At 36.0% G+C, this 16,056-nt stretch overlaps 1 protein-coding gene across 5 annotated transcripts in view; it reads right to left on the reverse strand.

The window, feature by feature from the left end:
• The window catches only part of LOC136038016 (ceramide transfer protein-like), a 56,513-nt gene that overhangs the window by 24,878 nt on the left and 15,579 nt on the right, over positions 1-16,056 (reverse strand). For all 5 annotated transcript variants that reach the window (XM_065720944.1, XM_065720948.1, XM_065720947.1 and 2 more), the window contains exons 3-4: positions 15,313-15,432; positions 7,995-8,103 (exon numbers count right to left, since the gene is read on the reverse strand). In XM_065720944.1, coding sequence (XP_065577016.1) covers positions 7,995-8,103; positions 15,313-15,432 — 229 coding nt within the window. The remainder of the gene's footprint in view (positions 1-7,994; positions 8,104-15,312; positions 15,433-16,056) is intronic.

The following is a 16,056-nucleotide window of genomic DNA, read 5'->3' on the forward strand; positions in this document are numbered from 1 at the left end:
TTGAAATCGAGATGTTACCGGTTAAAAAACTGGTTATTCTCTTTTTTTCGAAAAAAGAGCTATGGCTTGAATATTGAAATAAAATAATACACTGGGGGTGGAGGCATTTCCGGAAAAATTTTCAAGGAGGGGGATTTCCAACATGATTTGAAATCGTCCGCGAGCAATTTCCTAGAGGATTTTCAGCAAGGATGGAATTGTCCAGGAAGTATTCTCCAGGTGGGTGGGAGGGGGTATTTTACGTGAGAAGAGCTTCACTTTGTGGCACTTTCTGTGTGGAGGAAATTTTCCATGGAAGGAAGCTTGATTTCCCGGCATTGTTTGAAAAACGATCAGAAATTTAATAAGCAAAAGCTTTTTTTTCAACTGAAAGTAAGGAGCAACATCAAAACTTGAAACGAACAGAAATTATTTTGTGTTTCAGGAAGGTTGCCCCCTCCTTGATACCTTGCTCTTTGCGCTGAAGTTTGAGTTTTTGTCCTGATTTTTTAAGAACGACTTGTGAAACACAAGGGCGTTTAATTAAAATAAAAAAAAATCTTTTAAAAGTGCTAAAGGATTTTAGCGTGAAGAGCGAGGTATTGAGGATGGGCGACCTTCCCAATATACGAAAATAATAAATATATACAGGTCAGGCCAGCAACAACAGTGAGTAGGCCTATTGTGTTTGAAAAAAAAAATTAAGTTGGAAATTAAATAGTACATTTCTTTAATTTGTATTTATATCCTATGAATAACAAAGCCAAGGTACGGTTCAAAGATGCAGCTATACCTCAGACAGAATGGTGGTCTTGAACCAAGATCCCAAATACGAAATAAGCATTGTGGTAACAAAAGAGAATTTTTATTTCATTCCTGATTCAACATCGTTTCGAAATATAATTTTCATTCTCTAGAAATCCATTAACAGGCATTTTTTTTCTTCTGATTTGGCATTATTTTGCAGTAAGAACCAATGGCATTAGCCAAGAATTGGGGCTATTCAGAAGGAGAGATGTTAAGAAAAGAATTTTTGCTTTATAATATGTAAAAAAAAATTGTTTTTAACACATTTTGAAGGCACGTTTTTAACACTTTATCACCACTCGCCTCCTTTGTATGGAAATATATGCCCAAATTATATAGTTGTTGTGTGTTTTTCTGTTTCTTGATTTTGTCATTAATGATTCAATTTATGGGTAAACAGTCTGAACAAGAGTGACACATAACAAAATGCATGTGGCATTAGGGGGCTGAGACTGAAGTATAGTTGAATTTAAAGCTTTTACCACAAAATATTTTTAGTTATTCTAAAGCTAAAAGTTGTTTCCCCAAAATTTATTTAGTTGGTCTAACCTTTACCAATTTTCAAAGCTATGATAAAAATTAGCCAAGTCATGGTTGAAAATTTTAAAAGCAGTTTATGTATTGAAACAATCAGCATACGATAAAAATTATATCGCACAATAGAATATTACAGTTCTTGACTGTCAAAAAAGGAAGAGAAACAACCAAAGGAACAGGAAATTGTGAAATTCAAGATAACAAAAACTTAATTTGTATTACCAACATATTGAAAAACAATTGTATCTATTACTTCTTGATGACTTAGTTTTGCCACAAGGCATTTAAAATCATCTACACTATTTTGCGTCTCATGTATTTCCCGGCATTATTTAAAAAATGATCAGAAAAAAAGTTTTGTCAACTGAAACTAAGGAGGACATTAAAACTTAAAACGAACAGAAATTATTCTGTATATGAAAGGGGCTGTCTCCTCCATCAACACCTCACTCTTTACGCTTCATTTAATGAGAACAGCACCAAAAGTGCATATTTCGGGTGCCATATGCTACTTTATGATGGTTTTATCTAGTCAAATTTATAAGAAACGATTAGATATAAAAATTGTCTTTATATTGAGCCTTTAAACAACACTCTCTGACGTTCCAGTGTTCCGACGAGCTTTTACATTCTGAAAATGGCACACCAATTTTATTTTTTGGTTGCAGTATGGCACTTAATGGTGGTGTTATCAAGTTGAATTTATAAAAAGCTATTACACCTAAGAAATAGCTTTTAAATGAGTCCTTGAACAGCTGCTGATGTTTCAGGGCCCCGCTAGTGGCAAAAAAAGGACCCATCAATGCTACCCAGGAAAAGAAGTGATTTTTCCTGTTGTTCAAGGTGGGTGAGGGGGGCTGTAAGTGTCCTAAAAAGGTTTTTCAATAGTGGAGATTTCAATGGTGTATTTTTCGTTTCGATCCTACACCGTTTTTTTTTTGGGGGGGGGGGGGTTCAGGCTCTTGTTCAAAATTTCGGCTAATTAATCTTCAAAATAACATTTTACTATCAAGATTAGACGGAATAATAACTCCCCATCCTAAATCAACTACAAAGACAATTTTTCCTCGCTATTCTGTTTTTTAAAGACGTACTCTAAAACTTTTGGTTACTATGGGCACGGTCCGCTATTTATATGGTTGTGGCTGTTGCTGCAACCATCACAAGAACTAGAAACAAAACACGGGTTCTCCCAATTTTCAAAGGCTATTTTTTCTATTTATCAGAGCGAAGACAATCAAACACGGGACGAATCGCTCTTAACAAAGTGAACCTTAGTGCGCACATAAATAAACACTATAAAAACCTGGCTTGGTGACAAAAGTTAATATGTTCCTTCCCATACTTTCGTAGAGAAAGACAAAGCAATTATAACTTCTTTTATTTGCTTTGATTCTAGCCTCATCGGTCAAAGTTTCTTTCTTTTTCGGTGATTTGATATCAATGTCTAATTTTTCATTATTTTTATTATTAAATTTAGCTGTTGCTTTCACAATTACATCATTTGGAGTATATTTTGCTTGTTTTACAATTTCTAGTTCTTTCTCTCCCAGGGATTAACGAATACGTCTCCATTTATTTCAAAATAGAAAAGAACTTGAAAGGAAGAAAACCGACCAGCCTAAAATAAAGCTTCTTTTTAAATGCATTTCCAATAGTGGAGAGTGGGCTGATCCTGAACTTGTCAATACGGGCCCAGAGTTTCATACCCACTGTCGTAAGGTTGGATGACAAGTTTGTTACCTGTCAATGTAAAGAATACTCGGATCCTTTTTTATTTCCAATAATGGAGAAATATTCTATACTTCACAAACAAGTCACCAGGGATAAGAAGAGGTTAGTTTCATGTAAGTGAAATTTCTTATATTTGCCAGCAGAGTTTGTTAATACACATTTTTTCTAATATTTTATATTTTCAAAGACTTATTTCTTCAAGAAGGCTGAGTAACCTATAGCTTCCAGCTTCCAAGTTCTCTTTTGGTATTTGACCAGTCAACAACTAATTGAATTTAAGCCGGATTAACTCTGTACCCGTTTGGAATAAATAACGAGTGAAATACTTTTAAACTTGTAATTGAAACTTGTTAGATAAATTTATAAACTTGTATATGATTACGGCTTAAGGATTATTTATGGATTGTGGTTGTGAGTTAGTATTCAGCACTACTATCATCTGAGTTGTGCATTGAAATATTCGGATTACTTGCAAATCACTGGATTACTAGCCCCACTCAAAGACAAGTTATTATTTATTCTCATTGCATTCATTTAGCCAGTGTGGATCACTTCATAATTGTGCTTATTGAAAACTTCTCTGTGGATATACCTTTTTCACTTAATTGTTTTTGGACTGATGCCGAGCCGTGAGTGAAATTTGCTTATCATGGACAATTGGAATACCAGTACGCTTTATTATTGCCCAGTTTTGAATTTTGCTCAGCACAATCTCGATGAGGGGTTGGACTATCAGTCTATTGTGAAATACGCTAGTGATTTTTTCCCGTATGAAGATGTTCTTGGAGCTAAAAAACTTTTATATAGCAATTGCTTCTCAGATGAGCCTATACCTCGTCGTTCGGGACCCAGTGCTAAGAATAGTTCATTGTCGGACATTATCGCTACTCTTTCTCGCTGTTCTGCAGAAAATATTGATGTTCCAGAGTTCGTGATCAAATCCCCCTCTGAAGTCCCTAGCATTCCGGCGTCAGCTTATTCTATCCTTACCGCCAAAGTCAACCAGTGCCTAGATCAGTTAAAATCGCTTGCTCACCTCAATAGTCCAACAACGTCTATTAATAGTTCTTTGGTCTCAGATAGTAAGGGTACCAATCACAAACCCTCGTACGCCGTTGTTCTTAAATATCCGCCTCCAGAACTAAGAGACCCCGTTTCTCGCAAGGAAAAGCTTGATTCTTTCGCCGGACATGACGGTATTGTATCGGTAAAGTCTGATCCGGTAAGGAAAAGATGGGTTGTTGTTACGCGGGATAAAGTTTCCGCCAATTCTCTTGCCGCATCTGCTGTTGCGAGCTATCCAAATATTCTTGCTAAAGTGATTGATCGCAAACCTCTTGGAGTAATTAGGAGACTTCCCGATAGTGTTTCTAGTAGTATACTCATCTCCGTTATTCCTGGTCTTGTTGAGGCCAGCCAGATTGGCTCTTCTCATACATTCCGTTTAGAGTTCCTTGATTCCGCTGCACCAAAATCTGCCATCGCTACAGGTCTGCGCTTGGGTTACGAGTCTTTTAAAATATCGGAATACAAAGAATTGCCCAGACGGTGTCTTAGATGCCAAAGTATCCATCATTCGTTAGCTCACTGCCCATGTGCCCCGAATGAGATGAAGTGCTCTAAATGTTCTGGATGCCATTCCAATACTAAAGACAATCCTTGTTTAGAGGCTCCGAAATGTGCCAACTGCGGCGAAGCTCATGTTTCCTATAGTATGAATTGCCCAGTGATAAAACGTCCTCTGAACTCTGCTCCAAAATCAACCATACCACTATTTTAAGTTTTGCTTCTTTTAATATTAACGGCCCAAAAGACAAAGACTTGTTAATTAATGAATTATTAGTCCATGACATAGTGTTCTTGCAAGAACATCTTTTGACCAAATCAAACGTTTCTAGCCTGAAGCGATCTTCTGTCCACCATTTTTTTTCGCAAGAGGCCAAGAAAACTGGAGGCCGCCCTTCCGGTGGCCTAGCAATTTTTTTCCGTTCCCCATCAAAGCCCTGTGTGATTCATTGTGATGATAACATCTTAGCGATTCAATGTGACAGTACCGCCTTTATAAACGTTTACTTACCTTGCGATCGACGTTCTATAGCATCGTTCACATCTTTCGCTAAATGTTGCTCCAGTTTAAAGTCTCTACTCGAAAGTCTACGTTTGAAAGACCTAAATTGGGTTTTAGCTGGTGACCTTAACTGTGACATTCTTGGTACCTCCGATAGATCAATTCTCTTGCTAGAATCACTTCCTAGCATATATCACGTCGCAGTTAAGAGCCTCCCATTCACGTATATTCATAACAAAGGCTGTTCAAAATCGAACCTGGATAACGTGATCTCTTCCAGTTCCAGCTTAATATCATCCATTGTCAGGGTGGACGAAGAGAAGATTGATGACGATCACCTTATTCTTAGCTGTAATTTGTCCTGTGAGCTATCTGGCAAAACACTTTCGGCTCAGCCGAAGTGGAATACGAAGTTGAATTGGGATCGTGCTAATGTCCCACTATACCTTGCTACGCTAACTGCTTTACTGTCGACCATAAAAGTGCCATATCACCTGCTGCAAACGTCAGTTTCCTCGCCTTCAAGTACAGTTGACCTAAATTTCTATTATTGTTAAATCGTCCATTGCCTTAAATCAGCTTCCAAAGCTGCAGTGCCTGTGGACAAAGTTAGGATTGGTACAAGAAAGCCTAATTGGAACGTTGATCCTGAAGTAAAACGTGCTAAGCAAAAAGCCAAATTTTGGCTACGTATGTGGATATCATGTGACCGACCATCTTCCGGAGCTGTTTTCTCTTTGAAACAAAAGTGTAAACTTGAATATAAGGCCAGTTTGAAGAGGGCACGCTTGAATGCATGGCCAGGCTCCACCGATAAGGCCTCCTGGAATAAGGTTATTAATAGTGAGAAATGTTCCCCATCTACCCTATCTTGTCTCCAGCTAGCTAATTTTGTTGATCATTATAAGCGTGTGTTCAGTGTATTTAATAGTCTTCTTCAGTCTTTTTATTATAAGTTGCTTAAACCGCTTTTACCATACCGTCTCCTGCAGGCTCATATCTAGCCTGTAGCAATATCTGAAATTCGCCGGGCTTTAAGAAAAATTAAGCGTTCAAATAGCCTTGATGGTGACGGCCTTTCTTACCGATGTTTTGCTTATGATTGTCCTGCTCTACTTAACCATCTACAAATATTTTTCCAGTCTTGCTTAGCACAGTCGCTTGTTCCTGATAGTTTCCTTTGTGGCCGTGTAAAGTCTATTCAAAAGCGAGGCAAGGACCCCACGTCATGTGTGAATTATCGTCCCATTACAGTATCGTGTTTCTTAAGTAAGTTGCTTGAACATTTGTTACTACCAGAAATTGAGTCGAATTGTGATTTTACGCCTTTTCAATTTGGTTTTCGGAAAAGTTTCGGTTGCTCCCATGCACATCATGTTTTAAGCCGATTCATGAAAGATGCCGTAAAAGATAAAATATCTTTATACTGTCTTACTGTTGATATTTCTGGAGCTTTCGACAATATTGTGCACTCTCAGGCTCTATTTTCCCTTGCGTCTTCAGGTGTTAATCCTTCCGTACTAAGTTTATTGTCTTCTTGGTATTCAAAGTCTAAAATTCAAGTTACCTGGAATGGCCAAATATCTGACCCGGTAAAAATTAATAAGGGAGTTCGGCAAGGTGACGTATTGTCTCCCAGTATATTTAAATGCGTGCTTGCATCGCGCCTGCGTCCCCTTAGAAGTTCTGTTTTTTACGGTAATACTGGTTTGTCTTCTATTGCATATGCAGATGACGTTCTTCTTGTTGCCCAGACTCGCCGTGGATTGCTTTCTAATTTTACTATATTAACCAATGAACTATCTAAGATTGGACTGTCAATTAATGCGTCTAAATGCGAGTTTATTTGTTTTAATAGCCCTTATGCGGTCGCTCCATTCGTTACTGGGACTGCAGTTCTACCATGTTCTTCTTTAGTTAGTTGGCTTGGTCTGTGTTTCGGCCCAACACTTTCCACTACCTGTTCATCCCTAGTGAATCAAGCCGTGAAAAACCTACGCGTCGCTTACGGAAAAATATCCCCAAACAAAAGCCGTTACAACCGCAACGGTTTGTGCATGATTTATAACGCTTATTGCGCCCCTGTGCTTTTGTTTTTATCAGGCATGGCTCATCTGTTTCGTAAAAAAGATCGACATACTCTACGTACGGCTTATTTCAGATATTGCAAATTCCTCCTCCGGCTTCCTAGATGGCACCGAAACAAAAAAATAATTGCTCGATTTGGTTTAATTGATGTGCCTTCTCGGATTCGGTCTTCCAGTGATGATTAATGTAAAAAGACTATCAACTTCATTCACGTTTATGACCCTCTGCAGGCTTTTTTCCATATTGATACTGGTTAATTAGTCGATGTTGTCTTTTGTTAGTTTGAATTTTTTTATTCTTCGTTGTTTATCGTTTTTGTTTATTTACAATACTCCGTACTTTGTGTTTTTTATACTTTTACGGGTAATAAAGTTCATTCATTAATTCATTCATTCATAAAGGCCATGCGCTTCACAACCAAGTAGTCAAGGATAAGGAGCGTTCAGGCTTGTGTAAATGAACTTTCTAACATTTGTTGACACACCTTTTTTTCCCAGAGAAATACATTTTCATTATATTCCAGGGAATTGAATTCTACTGCGAGTTTGCAAAGGTGAAAATAAAACAGTTTGAGATAAAGTTGTAGCTGAAACGTTTGACTGTAAATAATTGTCAAGAAATTCATTTTTTTTTAAGAATTAACGACGCTTCTTGACTATCATGAAATTCATTGTTTTCGATTCAGTAATTTTCAAAACAGTATTTTCAGTAAAAGCAAAACAAAAAGTGATAAAGCTGAGAAAAGATAAAGTATGAAAAGAAAGAAGATATAACTACTCACTTTTGGTAGATTGTGAATGTGAAACAGAGTTTACAGAAGCTGAAACAATTGATACAGAACTACCATGGCGTTTGAGTCCAGAGCCATTACTAGCTTCCCCGTAAGTAACCTTAAATAGGGAAAAGATAGACAATCAATCAAAATTTTGACTCATTACGCATAATGCTATTCATGGAGTAGCATTCTCAGCCTTGCCAGGAGACTGATCAGATGCATTGTTTCACGAAAACTAAAGGAGAACAGATGTAAATTATCCTCAGCTGACCATATGCCTGGTGCTACTCGCATTAAAGAAAAAGGGCATCCCAGCAGAAGGTAAACACGCTCGTCACCGATTACAAAAAAGAAAAGAAAAAAAGAGACCAGCAACATCTAGAACTACCCTATAATGTGCTCAGATTAACTACAAAAACCAAAACGAAAATACTAGCTGTACTTATTCTGTCCTTTCTTCATTTACTTTTGCTCTACATTAGGCTACACTTGGTTCCCTACTATAAAATGTACAACTTATTCATTCTTCAAAAATGCAACATAAATTAAAAAATGTAACAAAAATGTACTGTTTCTAGGACCGTAAAGTAAAATGTAGCGCTTTACTTAAAACGTACCAAAATGGTATGAACGTAACCTTGGTGGCAAACCTGGCTGTTAAATGAGAAGAAGAAAATAATATCGTGACCAGATTTGTATCCTTATCTAGGTTCACAGTTAGTTTTACAATCAACGCAGCCAATCTTCGTTAAATATCATAAAAAAGAGGGCTTACTCCTTTCAAAGTAGAGACACTAGTAGGCTACATGTCAAAGAATACTGGTAACTTATAAGAGTAGAAACCAGCACGGGTGCCGAAGAAAAACTCCCCGAAAAATCTAGCTTTAGTGTTTCTTGGCGTTTTTTTTGTGCAACAATAAGGAAAATTTGTGTAATTTCCCAAAACTAGCTTAGTAAGAAGTGTCTCATTTTGCGGAAGAAACTCAACTACGAATTTTGAAAAAAGATAATTGACATGAACGTCACGAAGACGCTAGGACTTACAATATAAAACAAATAGAAGTAAGGAAAAACTGTGTCTAAATTAAAAAAAAAGATATTTCTCCAATTGTTCAGCTCTTTTCATTTTGATCCAAACTGAAAGGCAATGGCGCTAGGAGCAGTTAACTCAGTGAAGTACAGCTAAAGTAATATCTATTTTTACTTCTTCCACTACAAGCTTATATTCTGTATTTTTGATAGATTTAACTTTAGCCAAGTTCAGATGAACAGGATTTTTATACAGTCCCATACTAAAATCCTTAAAGGTCTCTACAAAAGCGGTTCAGGCACAAATAGGTTTTAATAAATCATAAAATACGAACTATGCATAGGGCCAATGTTGATAGTGTGTCCAGAGTGAAAAAATGAAAAAAAATCCAAATATAGACTCAGGTTCACTTTTTTTTAGCCAACATAGACTCCAACTCATAATTTTACCCCAACTCATAATAACAAAGATGGTAAGTTTTTCATAATTGATTTACGAATTGAAAAAAATTGGCTGAAGTCCCACGCGTTTAAACAGACCATAGCACATTTTCCGCAAAAATAGGCAACCAAAAATATACTAAGGATAAACTCACCTCGTAGTTTAAATCGAGGAAAGTGAACGGGAATAAATTGAAACAAGACAGAAAAGCGGTTCTCTACAAAAGCGGTTCAGGCACAAATAGGTTTTAATAAATCATAAAATACGAACTATGCATAGGGCCAATGTTGATAGTGTGTCCAGAGTGAAAAAATGAAAAAAAATCCAAATATAGACTCAGGTTCACTTTTTTTTAGCCAACATAGACTCCAACTCATAATTTTACCCCAACTCATAATAACAAAGATGGTAAGTTTTTCATAATTGATTTACGAATTGAAAAAAATTGGCTGAAGTCCCACGCGTTTAAACAGACCATAGCACATTTTCCGCAAAAATAGGCAACCAAAAATATACTAAGGATAAACTCACCTCGTAGTTTAAATCGAGGAAAGTGAACGGGAATAAATTGAAACAAGAATTAGATATAGCGAATTGCCAAGAGTTGCCAAAGGAAGAAGACGTGTAATATCAAGCAACATAATTTTTCAATTCATAGAGTGTGCAGCTAGATCAGCAACTCCCTAAGTGTCAAACCAAATCAACTTCCTTTCTTTAAAAACGCAGGCCAACGTTTTTTAAAATGAAGAATATGAGAGCTGCGGAAGTAAAGACAAAGGCCAGAAACCAATTCCAGATATATCCTTGTTCTAGTCAATTTTGATGCTGAGAATTGCTCAACAAACTGTAAAGATTGCTGTAAGGATATGAAGGCTATTTCAGACCATCTGTCAACCTTGTACTTAGTATTTCTGTGCAGTAGATCTTCAATGTCATTCCGAGAAGGAAGACTTCGTATCAAATCAGCATCAGGGGTGTTAATTCACTAAACTACAGGTGGTAGGGAACAGGGCAAATATATTTTCAAAGACCTAGGTGGAGCAAATTCGATGGTTTTGTATTTTTTCAATGAAAATAAAAAAAAAGTATTTTATCAATGAAAATACAAAAAAAAATGTATTTTCAAAAATTTAGAATAGGATAGGGGGAAAACTACTGCCTCCATCCCCCAATTGACGCTCTTGGTCTACATAGACTGACTGCTTAGTGTTTATCAATGTAGACCTTTTTATTTCAAACTGTTAACATGAATTTGTATAAAATACTTATAAATTTACATGAAATCAAGACAGTTGGAATCTTTTATTTTGACTAAACACTTGACTTAGAGAAATTTTGATTTCTTTTTTTCTTGTTGAGATTTTGCTTACCACTTAGAAAAAACTTCAAGCGTGATATCCTTTCCTCTTCACGAAAAATCTTTAAGTATTTTGGCGTAACAACAGTATCGTTGAAATATTTTGTGAAAATAATATGTAGTTTTAGTATTTTGAAACAATGTTTCTCACATAGTTTAATTCACAGAAGAACAAACTTAACTGCTTTAATAGTTTCGCGATTAAATTAGAAATTTTTCCAAAAAGGTTTTTAAAAGAAAAGTCTATGGTGATATAGAAAGGAGCACAAGTACACAAACAAAAAGCCAGACTTAAAAGAAACATATATTGTTTTGGATGAATAAATTAAATCTAAAACACACTCAAACTTAAAATTGACCATAAAATCTAAATTTGAAAAAACAGAAACTATAAAAATGCGAGTTGAACTCTCACCTCACCCCTTAACCCTGTTGGACATCAGAGTGTCACTTGAACTTTACTGAAAATGTACAGAATGTTTTTATCAAACCATCAAAAAGAAAAATAAAAAAAATGCATGTTTCTAAGATGGAAAAAATTAATTCCTTAAAATAAAAATTTCTCTGATAATCATTTTAGAATTACGATTTTAAAAGGATACGTCAATACTTTTTTCGTTTATCCTCTCACAAACAAAAAAGTCTATGCTAATAAAAATTCAACAAATAAAAAAAAAGATCTTAAAACGAATACCTAAGTAATATTATATTTAATTTGAATCAATTCATTTCCAACTGAACCATTTTTTTTCATTATTAGTTTGGCAGGTTCTCTTCATTCTATTTCTAAAAAAAACGAAAAATTTCAAATTTTTAGCATCTTGTCTCAAATCGTGGATTTAATTAGTATATATTTTTAGTCCTATTGGAAAACTTGAACTGAAACTAATTTAAAGTGTCTTGTTTGATGCTTTGTATTGCTTATTTAAATGTTCAGGAGCAATGCGGATTCTTTTTTTTCTTTTCTTCTAAACCGGCACGAGAAACCTATATGCAATAAACTTTAAATTTTAGATTGCCAAAATCCTATAAAAGTAATTTCGGTCTTTTAGTTTCTAAATAAATCTTTAAGCATACTCGAATTCGTTATCAGTGGCTCAAAAGAAGTAAAACGTGTTAATATATTCTAAGCTGGCACAGACGGGGGGGGGGAAGTTCAAGTGATTACTGGCTCAATGACTTTAAACAGGAATTTTCATTCTGACTTGAACAGGGTATAACACGTCCATAATTTGTGACATGCCTACTTTGCCTTTTTTTTAATTTGGATGTCTATGTTGCACAACTAGCCCCAGATTTGTAACCAGCAAATTCAGAAACTCTTCAATTCAATTCCTGGTGAAAAATTTCCGGCGATTGATATTTAGAGGGCAATTTGAGTCCTTCATTTACACATTGCATTCATACACATTGAAAGTAATGATGTGACCCTGAAATCAAACACTTTTTGGCAGGTCCATACTTCTATTAAAGTACATACACGAGCCCTTTGTTTCATATGGGCTATTTTCAAGATTTTGGGTTCTTATTCCTAGGGCTGCACTTAATATGTCACTTCTAGAGGCACGTTTTTTCCCTCTAATTTGATTTGATGAAACTCCCTATCTTAAGGTTTTAGTTTTATCTATGTTGGGCTTCTGGTGTGCTTGGAGGTACTAAATGCACTGAGTGGGTTTTCATATTGCCCTCTGATTGCTTCTGGTATTAGAAAAAGAATAGAGCCTTTAAATTGCAATGAAATGAATCCTATCTCGGGTTTCCAAAACCATCCATTCTATGCAATGAAGTTGGAAGAAAACTTATGAGAGACCTATTCTTCTTCACTAATGTATGTCAATGTTACCGTGAATATTCAAAATTCATGAATTCGATATTCACCGATGAGTGTCCGAAATAGATTTTTTATCCTTGGAATTAGTGGATGGCACCAGTCAACTTTTTCAGTTTAATGCAAGGTTTGATGATGACATTCCATTGTCATGGTTTGGTTAGGTTAGATTAGGTCATGTTAGGTTTTTAACCCATTTCTGATATTTATAATCTAACCTAATCTAACATAACTTAACCTGACTTTAACTTTTACCATCATAGCTCACGTAAGACTGAAAAACTGACTCGAGAAACTAACCGAATTCAAGCAGAAACAAGAGCTAAGAGCTCATATGGCACTTGTGACGAGGTCGGAAGAGCCAAGAGCCAAGATACATAAGTACCAGTAATTTTCTTTCAAAAGGCCACAGACTAATAGAACCAATTTTCGCTGTTTTTTAAGTTAATCACCCCCCCCCCCCTAAAAAACGAACCAAGAGCCTGTGTATGTACCTGCAGTCCTTTGAGTCTGCAAGGCTATCGAAATATTCAACACCCGACTTTAGAATAATATAAAAAATGATTACCTTGCCCTTTTGACTTATCGATACCGTTCTTTATAGGTAGGAATTTGTTCATACATTTCAGTTACAATTTTATTCTTATCTTTTGACATAGATTCTTTGAATGACCTGCTCATAAAATTCATGGAAAACGTTTTAAATACGTATTTAAATTGCGCATTTGAAAAGGCGGCCTTTGAAAAAGGTGAGCATTAACTGGGGTCCGCGTTGTCTGTGCCCAAAGGACATGGGAACTAATTAAAAGTCAATAGCTAAGTTCATGAATGTAAAATCATCATTGATGACTGTCACAGTGTAAAAATATTTTTACACTGTGCAAATATATAGTCCAAATTATATAAAACCAATGCATTCTGTCACCCATCACTTGTTTTCCTGTTCTTCTTTTAAAAGGTTAATTCAATTAATAAGTACAAGGTATGAAACAAGAGAGAAGCATTGGGAGAATGGAGGGGAAATATATAATTTCGACTGTATATTTACACATTAAGGGGGGGGGGGGTAAAATATAGGGAGTTCCATGCAAAATCTGTTTGCTACAATTGTTGTGCATATTGTATTCTTATCATGCTTCCTTCTCAAACATGTTTCCTTCTTAACTCGTAAGTAAAAAATACCTCATTTTTCTAATCTTTCAGAATCAACCCTCGCCCCCACTCCCCCAAAGAAAGCGGATCCGTCCGGGTTATGTCAATCACGTATCTAGGACTTGTGCTTATTTTTCCCACCAAGTTTCATCCCGATCCCTCCACTCTAAGCGTTTTCAAAATTTTAGGTCCCCCCCTCAATTCCCCCCAATGTCACCGGATCCAGTCAGGATTAAAAATAAGAGCTCTGAGACACGATATACTTCCAAACTTCAAATTTCATTAATATCCGATCACTCCTTCGTAAGTTAAAAATACCTCATTTTTCTAATCTGTGCAGAATTAACCCTCCCCAACTCCCCCAAAGATAACGGATCCGTTGCGGTTCCAAGATCTTAGCCCCCCCTCAATTCCCCCCAATGTCACCAGATCCAGTCGGGATTTAAAATAAGAGCTCTGAGACACGATATCTTTCCAAATTTCATTGAGATCCGATCACTCCTTCGTAAGTTACAAATACCTCATTTTTCTATTTTTTCAGAATTAACCCTAGCCCCCCCCCAACTCCCCAAAACAGAGAAGATCCGTTCCGGTTATGTCAATTATGTATCTAGGACTTGTGCTTATTTTTCCCACCAAGTTTCATCCCGATCAGATCCGGTCAGGATTTAAAATAAGAGCTCTGAGACACAATATCATTCCAAACATCAAATTTCATTAAGATCCAATCACCCGCTCATAAGTTAAAAATGCTTCATTTGTCTATTTTTTCCGAATTAACCGGCCCCCCACTCCCCCCCCACCAGATTGTCAAATCGGGAAAACGACTATTTCTAATTTAATTTGGTCCGGTCCCTGATACGCTTACCAAATTTCATCGTCCTAGCTTACGTGGAAGTGCCTAAAGTAGCAAAACCGGGACTTTAGGTTTCCCCCCTCCAACTCCCCCCAATGTCATCAGATCCGGTCGGGATTTAAAATAAGAGCTCTGAGACACAATATCATTCCAAACATCAAATTTCATTAAGATCCAATTACCCGCTCATAAGTTAAAAATATTTCATTTTTTCTATTTTTTTGCGAATTAACCGGCCCCCCACTCCCCCCCCCAGATGGTCAAATCGGGCAAACGAATATTTCTAATTTAATCTGGCCCGGTCCCTGATACGCTTGCCAAATTTCATCGTCCTAGCTTACCTGGAAGTGCCTAAAGTAGCAGTGCCTAAATTGGCTATTGCTATATGTCACTTGGTTAATACCAAGTGCCATAAAAAGGGAATTTCGGACATTCACCAGTGAATGTCAACATTAACCAGATTTCGGACATTCACGTTAACATTTACATCATTGGGTTGAATGTTACTGATTACAATTGTCTATGTGATCATTTTTACAAGAGCGATTAATTACTTTTATAGAAGCGATTAATTTCGACAGTGGTTATTTAACCTTATCTTATTAGTGCAATATTAGGATTTAACAAGAATGTCTAGAAAAAATAAACCAATTAACTTGCCTTTTGCATATCAAGCACCTCAAGCCATTGATGTTTTTGTTCTGCATTTCTAGCTCTTAGATACCAAACACAATCAGGATTGATTATAACATCGAAACGACACTCGTCAAACTTGTGAGGCTGAAATTTTGAGAAACATTATCAGCAAAGTTCTACAACGATACTTTTTTTTTAATAATTCCCACATCATGCGATTCTCACAAATGCAAAAGAAACCACAAACCAATGGGTTTGTGCTATCAACATCACTATCACACGAGTATTTCCGAAGCTAATTTACCAAAATTCTCAATCATCTAATCAATTTTGCTTTGAATTATGTTTTATTTTTTGAGACGGTGAAAATTTGATTTTTAAACTCCTCCTTCCCAAGGTGTTTTTTTTTTTCAAGTTTAGCTTTACAACAGCTAGTTAACAAAGAAACAAATTTCTTCTGAAAAATACACATTTTCATCACAGCTTTATTCATAAGGGTTATAATTTATTGTTTAATCCGTTTTACAATACACAATAAATTAAGTACTTTTTGTGCGGTGATGTGCCCCATAGGGGTTACAACACAGAACCAATCATCTGGAAAACTCTTATCCAGACCTAAAAAATAATAATAATCTAAATTAGAGGCAGCAAAAGTCTCTTCGGAGAAGTCAGATTTTGTTTATTATTACTGTTATTAATACTAATGCATACAAGATTATGAATATCTTAATTTGAATTCGCATAATACTGTATGTGTACAGTAAT

This window comes from Artemia franciscana, chromosome 17, assembly GCF_032884065.1.
Source record: "Artemia franciscana chromosome 17, ASM3288406v1, whole genome shotgun sequence".
Classification (NCBI taxonomy): domain Eukaryota; kingdom Metazoa; phylum Arthropoda; class Branchiopoda; order Anostraca; family Artemiidae; genus Artemia; species Artemia franciscana.